Genomic DNA, 12293 nt, shown 5'->3' with positions numbered 1-12293 from the left:
GGCTACCATTTCCTTAAAAAATTATAATCAAGAAATTGTAACTGTGTCATGAATTTGACTCATTTTCATATTTATGTCTGAGTTGTGGATGAGCACATGGAAACTGAGAAGATAACTGTGTTCCTTATTTGTTGTTACCAAACCAACTACACCCACACAAGGATGCCATCCAGCTCAAGATGTCCTTTAGGGCAACAGACTCAATCCTGGATGCCAGATTAGCAGAATCCGTATTTGCAGAATCAAAAACTTTTGGGTTTGGAAGAGGTCCCTTGAGGCAATCAAGAAATAACTTTCCTGCAATCAGAAAACTTTATGCAAATCCATGTAAGTGGTGTGATTTCAACTACTGTGCACTGCTTATAGTACAAAAGCTATAATCATGAGATAGTCCTCAGACTGTTCTCTGGTCCTGGGAAAGTGCTGGACTACCTTCAAAGGCAGATTTGATGTGTGAATCACCTCGTCTTGGGAACAAGTATCTCACTGCTCACTATTTCAACCGTTCTGTGCATCTCACAGAGGACACATTTTTTGCAGCTAGTTTTTATGATCCTATTCATTTAGTCTTTACCCAATGCTAATGACCACTGAGTGAATGTAGATTGACCTGTAAATCAAAAGCCTTGACTCTGCAGAAAGTCCTTAAACTATAAAACAGGGAACGCTCCAAACTCTGGCAGAAAAATCTGTCAAAAACCTGGTACAACTAAGAGTGTGCTTACATTACTGCCAAGCATGAAAGCAGTGCTCTCAATTCAATGATTCAAGGACAGAAAGACTCATTAATAACCATGTTCACTGTGAATATAATAGCGGTCATTACGTGCTCTCCAGGTCCTCAAGACACATGTTTACTACATGGACACTCTAACATGATTAACATGATCATTTGAAGGGTGAACAGCTTCACCACAGTTGGATGTGGAAGAAGAATCTGAAGGTTGATGATACAGTCAATGGTAAATGGACTGCATTTACATGGCACTGAGCAGAAACTTCCCCTAAAATAGAAAGCTGATGCCTGATCTAGCACTGCAGTGTAAGCTGTCTGGTAACAGCTGACCAAGTGGCTGTGACTCAGTGGTAGAGTCGGTCGTCTCCCAATCGGAAGGTTGTGGGTTTGATCCACAGATGCTGGGAGGAACCTTAACCCCAAGTTGCTACCGCTTCCTTGTCAGCCATGTGAATGTATATGAATGGATTAGTTAACATGATGCACACTTTGCATAACAGCCGCTCTGCTATCAGTGTGTGAATAGGCGTGAGTGGGTAATTTTGACCTGAGGTGTAAAAGTGTTTTGAGTAGTCAGAAGAAAGCGCTATACAGGCTTAAGTCTATTTACCGATATGATATCCTAATAGTCAGAGTTTTAGCCGTAAAACTGATCACAATATGCTTGAAATTCACATCCCTTTCATCTAATCAATCATACAATTGGTTGTTAAATGTAATTTGATACTTCGATAACTTCAAAAGTTACTTTCAGCCATATGAGTATGCCCATTCAGTCATTGTGTGCTGTGCTGAATTGGAGAGGAATTAAAATCATGTCCCTTCGGGTTACTTATGGAGAATATTGCTGTTGTCGAGCTACTTTGAATTACATACATGATTAAACGCAGTGCCCACATCTTTGCCGAGAGGTCAAGCACATTCTTATGAGCCATAAGTTGGGGTTGAAAGACAAACCGATCCCAATATGTAATGAATCAAACACTGAAGGTTTGAGTGTATCAGTCCACAGAGCCCTGGATCGGTAAAAACGTACTGAGAACCAGTCAGTGGCCCGGTTTTAAACTTGTGAACTGGTTCACTGAGGCTTTGCTTTCCATCACCTTGTTTAGCGTCTTTAATCTCACGAGACTCTGAATTTAATATTGTACCTCTTATGAGAGTAATGTGAGCCGAGGCTTGCCAGATAGCGTTAGCTCACAAAGAGAAAACAAAAACATCCGAAAAGACAACAGTGATTACAGTTCTCCACCTCAGAAATTAAGTTATGTGGACTAAATATGAAGGAAGAGAATCCCCAAAATTTTGCCTGTCTGTATGCTTTGGAGAAAAGAGATTAAATACAACATAAGATTGACAAATCTTACCTGTGAAGATGGCAAAGCGAAACCTGTGCTAAGATTACAATGAGCAAGCAATAGCCTAAGCTGTTAAGAATATTATACACTTTCTCCTGCCACATGCCGAAGTTAGAGCGTCTAAAGCCCATTGGCTAGGATTTACAAACTAATGGTGTATAGAGGCCAAACAGGGGCAACAAGGGTACAAAAACTACCTTTTCTACTGATTACTATTTGGTGTTTATCCAACAAGCCTGCTCACTAACTTCATGATTCTCCCTGTATGTCTTGCAAAAACTCTTGAGGCATTTCATTTCCATTCTAAATATAAAGCTGTACTTTCTTAAGTTATCATACATTCTGGGTTTGAAAAATCTCGCTTACAAAACCCTTATCATCATTTAAGTATCCAATGAATTTCACAATGTTAATATGTTTCGTATTAATGGTCATTGGTTAAAGATTGACAATACTTAAAAAAGGTTGATGGTAAAATTGTGTTTGTGTAACTTCATGGAGGGTTCACTAAAAGTTTCTCAGAACTGAAAAGGCAATGATTAAAATAATCATACCTGTAATTCAAGAATCGCACCTCAAGGCTGTTGTAAAGTGTTAGGATCAGAAATCAAAGAGAATTTGGAGAAATAAAATGAAATCTGTCCTTGTAATAATCTTAACAGATGTCTCTTCATTTTACCCAATAGCAAAACATGTATCCTAACCATTACTTTAAGGAGCAGATTTTAATGTTTTTTTATAAAACAGATAGAATATTGGTGCTTGTCACATCATAATCCAAGTTTACTTTTTTAATTAACTTTGTTTTTAAGTAGCCACAGATGGCGCAACAAAGGGCCTGATTAAATGTTTGTGAGCGTATTGGGGGAAAGGGGAGGGGGAGGGGGAGGGGTAGTTAACTTGTACATAGGCATATCCAATGAACATAGTGTTGTTTTAACTTTAATCTTAAATCAGGCATGAAAAACAAAATGCACTGGAGCGCGACACACACTTGGGACAACCCTGTTATTGTATTTTCTTCTGAAAGGAAGGTGGAGTCATGGCATCATCCTAAACCTGCCAATTGAACTCTGCCTCCGGGGGCTTGAGGCAGCAACAAGGGGACAGCCAGGCAAGCAAAGACAAGCAAAAATTTCCGACAAGACTGATGACATCTGGGCCTGAGGCTATGACACAACAGTTCACCAGGTGTCTTGTTAGAGATTCATTAATGCAGGGTTTTAATGAAAGGTAAGCCTGTCTCTTTCAAAACAGAGTCCTCATTTTAATTAGCAAGCACATGAAAGAATCATTAGGAAGTACAAGCTACACTAATTAGTTTGACATACGATGGAATAAATAATAAACTTTAGGTCAAATGTGACAAATCGGGTAAAGACTGTTTAAAACTATACAAACACTTGATCAATTTTATGATTTATCTTTCCATAGTATGGTTTTTAGAACAATCACATCATTAAGCTTTAAAATAACAATCTCATCTGTTAGAAGTTCAGATTACCATAAGTATAAAACCTGCTTATATGCAATGTATAATGTAAAACAAAACAAATAAAGGCTTAATCCATTAAATATGTTACAATTCTCTTGCTAAAGTTTTGTCGTTTATTACAGCTTTACGTAATCTTGACCTGCTCTCTTACCATCACTTAAGGGTCCTTCCTTTGGACATACTTTTCTAGCTTTGTTAGCTGACATGTAAATGTAACTGTCAGCTAACAGTATGGTCTTAATAACTAACTAGCAATTTTGTCCATTCAAAATGTGCAATTCATTTGGCTGTATGGCATACATAGTTGTCCTGTTGTTACACCTGGACATCAGCGTTGGAGGGCATGCAGGTTTCCTTGCGAACACCCTTTTGTTAATAACCTAAAGTTATGCGTCCTTGAGAAAAATAAATGAGCTTTTTCAAAAGCATGCCTGAATCACAACACACACCCTGTTCTAAATGTCATATTTGGTACAACATGCTCAGGCTTAGGGCCTTTGCAGGTGTCTTCAATATCACCAGACAGCTAGGTGTGAGGCAGAGTGAAAAGGCTCATCACAAAAGATGACCTTTCCCAAGTCCTCTACTGGTCTTTGGCAAACAAAGCTTTGTGTGCCTTTTGAGATTTCAGTCTGGGATTCTGAGAGGTACCTCACAACATCTGATGTTTGTCTTTATTTATCTGAGGGTCATGTTTTGTCCCTTATTATTTCCTGGAGATTTTTCTATTCAAGTGTAAGGCTGTGCACACCACAGAATATCTCTTGTGAGTTGCCTCAACATATTAATATGCTAAAAAAATATCATTATTGTTTTACAATATTTGATAATAATACCACTGACAAGAAAATAATTACCATTATGACTGTCGCCGTTGTATTATACATTTCAAGATATATTGTTTGAGCAACTTGTCCACATAGTTGACAACTTTCTTAGGCTCAGACCTACAAACTGTTTTGACTGTTATAAGCGATTGCTAGTATAGACCTGAATTGGAATTCACATTGGTATACTGCTTTCTACTCGAGAACTACAATTGGTTACTCTTTAGCAACACAATTTGCCGCCACTTTAGCAGCATTTTGCTGCGTAAGTAGCGGCTGTGGCTCAGTTGGTAGAGTCGTCGTCTCCCAACCGGAAAGTTGAGGGAGACAATACGGAATTATGAATGCATATGAATAGAATTAGTTACTTCTGATGGTCTCACTACATAGCATCCTTTGCCATCAGTGTGTGAATGGGTGTGAATGGGTGTGAATGGGTAGGTGTGACATGCAATGTAAAAGCGCTTTGAGTAGTCAGAAGACTAGAAAAGTGCTCTTCAAGCTCAAGTCCATTTACCCTTACCATTCACTTTTTCTACCCATGATGCAATGTGATGAGTTAACTGGCTTACCTAAGTAGGTGAATGGAGAGTTTAAGGTTTTCTTCCAATTCCAATAAATACATGAACACATGAAACCATTAGAAGCCTTTTTGCATCCTTTTATTGTTTGTGTCTTTAGGCAGTCCCAGCCTCTTATCCTGTATCATCAATTTAATGAAAATTATTTAATAGCACCATTCCATACTTTTCTATCATTTTAAACACTGGTCCATTTAAATTTTTGTGCTTGTACATCTATATTTCTCATATGAATCTATATTTCCATTTAAATTGTTTTTCCCTTAACCTGTGTTGGTTAATTGCCTTAAACTATGAATTTTATTTTCATTCTGTCAACAAATGCAAATCAATTATTGCCCCTGTTTTTTCTACTTCTACTTTGGCTATTGTGATAATACATATACCTCTACTACTGTAACTACTTAGCACAAACAGCAGTTTTTTTTAAAGCTTCAAAGCAAGTGCAAAACATTGCCAGGAGATGGCAACATTGTCCTCGGTTTGGGTATGCTGTTTAGTTCACAAAGCAAAGACTACATCTGTGATTAAGAGTCGGTGTGGATGTCAACAACAATGGGATACAATAAAATATATTTACATGAACCATTACTTGAATTACCATGAATCCTTTTTTTGATATTGTTTTAATGGTCCTGTTGAGGTAACATTGTTGTGAGTTATCTCTTTAACATTATTATTATTTTGATACTTGGGACACTGTAGCCTTACATTGAGATATGTTGATGTCTGTGTGAGTATTATGAAGGCCAAGCTTTATGCTTTAGTATATTAATATCTGTCTGAAACACTTGAGCTCCTCGTAAAGCATTAAACTAATTATTCACAGACTGGCAGTGCTGACCACCCAGCCAGTAAACTGATCTACAGATGATAAAGGTTTACAGGGATTAGGTTAGGTTATTTTTTTAATTCTAAGTAACTTGTTATTTATCTAATTATTAAGTTAGTGAGAATTAATTTAATTAAGCCATCCCTGTTTGTTTTTGCTTAAGGATGCCACAGAATCCATGATCTTACTAAAACAAACACCTTTTAAACTTGATCTTGGATTGGATGTTTTCTATTGATTATGTGTAGTACATCTCTTACACACCTATTACTTTCCTTTTTTGAAGTTATCTTTGTTGACTTCAAACAACAACTTCAAACTAAAGTGTTTGATATTGAGCTCCAGGGCACAGTCCCGTTCTCCAGAAGAGATCATAGGGGGATCGTGATGCAACAGCCCCGAAGGGAAGTTTCCGGTGTACACAAAGAGGAGAGGTTTGGAAGCAGACAGGAGACACTGAACTCCAGAGGGAGTGTGTTAGTTTGTTGTGTCTTTGAGTAGAAAGAGCCTAAGGTTAAAGTCATGATCAGGCCTGATACACCTGCACTTCCCGTATTGTTACCAAATCAGCTCCCAAAAGACAAACCCCCAGGAGAGCTTTTAAGTGTTTCATACACTGACAGGTATCCATAAAAACACACAAACAACACTTTCTTTTTAATTAAAGAGGACCTACATGGAGTTTCAGCTGACAAAACATGTCTTTGGTTGAAAAACAACAATAACACCAAATTAAATATCACATGGCCCGATGCTTTGCTAAGTCATGTGTGTTGAATCATCTATTTTGATCATTTGTCAAAATGTTAACTTAAATGCTGTATCAAAATGTAATTTCCTAATACTGATATGGCAACTCCGGTCAAATAAAAGAGCTAAGTGGAACATGCTGAAAGTTTTAGACAGTAAATTATGGTATAGGTTAAATTAATCATGCACATATTGGAGACAAGGAAGAAAATGTCAGGATGATAATGGGAAATTAATCCAAAAGTGATGAATTTAAACCTTCTGCTTACTTTTGGGGTTTATATTTGTGTAAATCTATCAGATGTCCAGTAACTTTACTGACAGTACTTAGCATATGGTGTTGCAGTTAAAAATATGTCATGGAGCACTAAAACCTTGTTGCATGATGTAAAAAACACAAGTGTGAAGGGCACAGCATATTTGAAGGACAGGAAGTTTAAAGCCTTCCTTACCAGAAATGTTTGTTCAAGACTGTATCTGAACATATCTGACTAGAAGATTATGTCAAATATTCCTAACCATAATTGACCTTAATTTGAAAAGAACAAACAAGAAAAGACAGAGCTATACATTTGTATCTGATAGTATAAGGCCGTATTGTCCCCACATTTTTGAGCACAGATAGCATGACCTTAACCCTTTCTTACATAGCTGCTCATCTGTTCATATGGTAAAACTAAATTTGCTTTGGATGTGCAACACTGCACTGAATGGAAAAAATAAAAACGCTTGTTCCTAAATCAAAAGACATTCACCAGTCCATTCTACTGAATCTTCAGACCAAATCAGAACATTAACTTTTATGTCTGCCTCTGCTCATGAATGGCAAGATTGCTTGCAAGGCAGTCTCTAACAATGTATTGAAACATTTGACCTGCTGACAGCGGCCTACTTGATGTTGTAGCAGCCGATTGATTAGATGATAACTGCCCTAAATGTTGATAAGTTACATATTAAATAAAGTGGACAGGTACTAACCAGCATCACCCCGTCCTTTCTTTATCTCTTAAGTGGATCTTTCGATGAAATGTCAGAGGTCAATCAGAAATCAATAAATTACACATAAGAAAGAAAAGCGACATTTGATTGGACAATTTAAAGTTTAAGAACTGCTGCTTCATATCATATCACTAAGCAAGCTGACCCAAAAGATACTTACAAACAAAAATTACAACTGCAAAATTTTGTTCTTATTTTGACCCTGGCCTGGTGTCTGTTTTACTACTGACGGTCAAAAGCTATATCAGTATAACACGTGAAATACACATTAAAAAATGTTTTTACCAAGTGAAAGACATGTATTTCCAAGTTTATTTAAATTTAAATACAGAGGAATTGTCAACAAATCTATGCATCTCTGTAAAGTATTCAAAGCAAAGGAAGTAATTAAGCACAACGGCACCTCAAGAGATAAATTATAATATGAACTACATAAGACTGTTATTGTTGGTGATGTCATATATGTAATGTTTTGCAGAAAGTTACTGTGTAACTCTGTTTTTAATATTTCATTTTGGTCAGTTTAGTCTTAACAAATGCTCCATATGTGATAAGCTGTTATATATTGTTGTTCGACAAAGTTAATATGTAAAGTAGCATTGTACTACACTTACCACGAAATCATTTCAAACTATTATTTCAACACACAATCGAAACTGCCCTTACATTCTTATCTCTGATTGGTTAATAAAAGGTCAGTCAGTATATAAGTTTAGTTCGTTCCTGACCTGGGTGGCTCTGCCCCATCATTCATAGGGAGGGGAAAATGCCACATGTGATAACAGGGCAGATTTTTATGGGGCTTCTGTTTGCATTTGGAGCTGCAGAGAAGAGGGATGCTCCTTTCTGTCAGATACTGGGGAATCCAGAGTTCCCTCTTCTGTCTAAAGACGGAGATGTAATGATTGGGGGAGCATTTTCAATCCACAGCAAAATCACACAACCTCCCCTTTCCTTTTCAGAGAAACCGACACGTCTAACATGTTCCAGGTAACTATCACAACTGTATTTAAGTATTTTCTGTTCTATTGTGTCACACTGAATACAAAATTGTATGATTTGTTTTTAATCTCAGGGTCAACCTCAGGGAGTTTCGATTCGCTCAGACCATGATCTTTGGGATCGAAGAAATAAACCAAAGTAAATCTATTCTCCCTAATGTGTCTATTGGATATCGTATTTATGACAACTGTGGCTCGACGTTATCATCAATGCGTGCTGTGATGGGCCTGATGAACAATGATGAGTTGACTGTGGGAAAGATTTGCTCTGGTCAATCAGCTGTTCATGCTATTATCGGGGAGTCTGAATCCTCCTCAACCATCGTGCTATCACGCACTACTGGACCGTTCAAGATACCAGTGGTAAGAGGGATATCTGTGTGTAGCAATGTGTATACATTGTAAATGTAAACCCTCCTTATTTGGTCTCTCTGTTGTTGTGTATTCTCAGATAAGCCATTCAGCCACTTGTGAGTGTTTGAGCAACAGGAACGAGTATCCCTCCTTCTTTCGCACCATTGCCAGTGACCTCTACCAAAGCCAAGCCCTAGCCCAGTTGGTCAAGCACTTTGGCTGGACCTGGGTCGGTGCAGTTAACAGTGACAGTGACTATGGCAACAATGGCATGGCCATCTTTCTTGCTGCAGCGCAGGAGGAAGGAGTGTGTGTGGAGTATATAGAGAAATTTCATAGGGAAGAGCCGGAAAAACTCTTGAAAGTGGTAGAAGTGATCCGAAAGAGCACAGCAAAGGTCATCGTTGCTTTCCTTGCCCACGTTGAGATGAACAACCTTCTACAGCAGTTGAGTCTGCACAATGTCACGGGCCGGCAGTTTATTGGTGTGGAGGCTTGGATCACCGCCAACAGTCTTGTGACTCCTACCAGCTTTAGAGTGCTGGGAGGCTCACTGGGTTTCGCTGTGCAAAAGGTCAATGTAAGCGGCCTAGATGATTTCTTAATCAAAGATTTCTGGGATACAGAGTTTAGGTGCAAGGACACAACAACAGAATTATCACCATGCAAAGGAAACCAGGATCTAATTGAGCTCAAAGATTATGTTGATGATGTGGCTGAGCTCAGATACTCCAGTAACATATACAAAGCCATCTATGCTGTGGCACATTCTCTGCACAGCCTCCTAAAGTGCTCAAAAAGTCAGGGATGTGACAAGACTGTCCAAGTAACTCCCCAGCAGGTAAAACAAACTGATCCCTTCCCTGTAAATCTAAAAGATTTGTCATGTATTACTGTGTAATTTCCTCTAACTGTTTATCAGGTTGTGGAGTCTCTAAAGCGAGTCAATTTTACCATAAAGAACGGAGATCAGGTGTGGTTCGACAGCACTGGCGCAGCTGTGGCTCGATATGAAGTGGTGAACTGGCAGAGGGGATCGGACGGCTCAGTCCAGTTTAAACCTGTTGGCTTTTATGATGCCTCCCTCCCTCCTGGACAGAAGTTTGTCCTCAATACTGAAGCCATAACGTGGCCTGGAGGAAACAGAGAGGCAAATATCATCACTGACAGCAAAAACTCCTTTAAAAGACTTCTACAGTTGTCATCTAGCAGTTTGATGATTGTTTTTTTTTTTACCTCTAAAGTTACCTGTATCAGTGTGCAGTGAGAGCTGTCGCCCAGGAGCTCATAAAGTCCTTCAGAAAGGGAAGCCTGTCTGCTGCTATGACTGTATTCTGTGTGCAGAGGGAGAAATCAGCAACAACACAGGTATATGTACTAAAGACATTGGGTATGGCACTTGGATTACAATGTTTATTTTCCAGAATCTGTGCATCATGTTAAAGTTTGTTATTGTGCGCTCTATTATTTATGTGTTTCAGATGTAACTCATTAAACTGAAATAACAGGAATATTTCTATTACAGATTCAAATGACTGCAAAAAGTGTCCTGAAGAGTATTGGTCCAATCAAAACAGAGATGCATGTGTACTGAAAAACGTTGAGTTCCTCCAACACACTGAGGTTATGGGTGTAATACTTATATTTTTTACTTTGTTTGGTGTGTCCCTTACTTTAATCGTTGTGACTCTATTCATAATACACAAGGACACTCCATTGGTGAAAGCAAACAACTCAGAGCTGAGCTTCCTGCTGCTCTTCTCTTTGACTCTGTGCTTCCTATGTTCTCTGACCTTCGTCGGCCGGCCCTCTGAGTGGTCCTGCATGCTGCGGCACACAGCATTCGGAATCACATTTGTCCTCTGTATCTCATGTGTTCTTGGAAAAACTATAGTTGTATTGATGGCATTTAAAGCGACACTTCCAGGCACTAATGTGATGAAATGGTTTGGGCCTGCACAGCGGAGACTCAGTGTTCTGGCTTTTACTCTAATACAGGTTTTAATTTGCATACTTTGGCTGACAATCAATCCTCCCTATCCCTTCAAAAATATGAAAATCTATAAGGACAGGATTATCCTTGAGTGCGCCCTTGGATCACCTGTAGGGTTCTGGGCTGTGTTAGGATACATAGGACTTCTTGCTATCCTGTGTTTTGTTCTGGCGTTTCTGGCTCGAAAGCTGCCTGATAATTTCAATGAAGCTAAATTCATCACCTTCAGCATGCTGATATTCTGCGCAGTCTGGATCACATTTATCCCAGCGTATGTCAGCTCTCCTGGAAAGTTCACTGTGGCTGTGGAGATATTTGCCATTCTGGCTTCTAGTTATGGATTACTTTTTTGCATTTTTCTTCCAAAATGTTTCATAATTTTGTTTCGACCAGAGCAGAACACTAAGAGACACATGATGGGCAAGACGTCTAATAATGATACACATTTTTAACAAATCTGGGTTTTTGTCTCTTTGAGCAAGTGTTTGTTTGCATTTATATTTGCACCAAAATATGTTATTATTGTACTCAAACCTTAGCGTAACACAGAGAAGCATGTAAGAAATGAATGTAAATCTAGAATCTAGAACTGTGCTAGAACACTTTTTTACATGACTTAATTAAATTTATAGAATCATATCTGGTAATAAATACAGAAATGTAAAGTCTCTTTTTTTGTCCAAGTTAATAGCTACATATACAATTTACAATAAAGAGGGATATTTTTAAAACTGATAATTATGATGAGTGTCATTTTTCATTTAGCAATCTATTATTAAAACTAGCCGATTGTCTTTTAGATTGTATTTCATGATACTGTGGGCCTTCACAGTGTGGGTGACACTTCTCGCTCTCCACTGCATATCCACTTACACTTTCCTCACACAAGCTTAATGCCCATATTGTACATAAGCATATGAGTCATAGCAAAACAAACTTAGTATTTATTAAGCAAAATAGATAAATAAATAGAGCATGAGTAACTACTGTCTATCCAATAAAGCTATGAATATATCAGTAGCCCTCTGCATAGCTCCAATAGAGCAGTTTGGAAGTGACATTAATGCTTTGCTCATGGCTAAATCATTGGTCGTGGTTTGAACTGACAAATCACAAGTCACAAACAAGTACACAGTAGGTTATTATTAGTATTTGATATTTTCTTAGCTTTTTTTTTTTTTTTAAATGTCATTCAGAATAGCAAGACAGAATTCAGACTTGTTGTTCATACAAACCAGAAAATATGTAATAAATAAATAAATTGATAAACATATGAAAAATATTTGCTGGACAAAAGTGAGGTTCGACTTCATTATTTCTATAGCAGGATCAGAACAAAAGAAAAAATAAATTTCACAGTTGCATTT

General features: G+C 38.0%; 1 protein-coding gene across 1 annotated transcript; it reads left to right on the top strand.

Annotated features, from left to right (window-relative positions):
* Nucleotides 1-6506: 6506 nt before the first annotated feature.
* On the top strand, nt 6507-11635 carry LOC109985744 (extracellular calcium-sensing receptor-like). Its single transcript, XM_029277785.2, has 6 exons — nt 6507-8568; nt 8654-8942; nt 9031-9774; nt 9856-10083; nt 10178-10301; nt 10459-11635. The coding sequence occupies exons 1-6, from the start codon at nt 8345-8347 to the stop codon at nt 11376-11378; spliced, it is 2529 nt and encodes an 842-aa protein (XP_029133618.2). The 5' UTR covers nt 6507-8344; the 3' UTR covers nt 11379-11635.
* The last annotated feature ends 658 nt before the right edge of the window (nt 11636-12293 follow it).

The sequence above is a fragment of the Labrus bergylta genome, chromosome 11 (assembly GCF_963930695.1).
Source record: "Labrus bergylta chromosome 11, fLabBer1.1, whole genome shotgun sequence".
Classification (NCBI taxonomy): domain Eukaryota; kingdom Metazoa; phylum Chordata; class Actinopteri; order Labriformes; family Labridae; genus Labrus; species Labrus bergylta.
The sequence above is the reverse complement of the archived record's forward strand: the minus strand, read 5'-3'. Positions and strand labels throughout refer to the sequence as shown.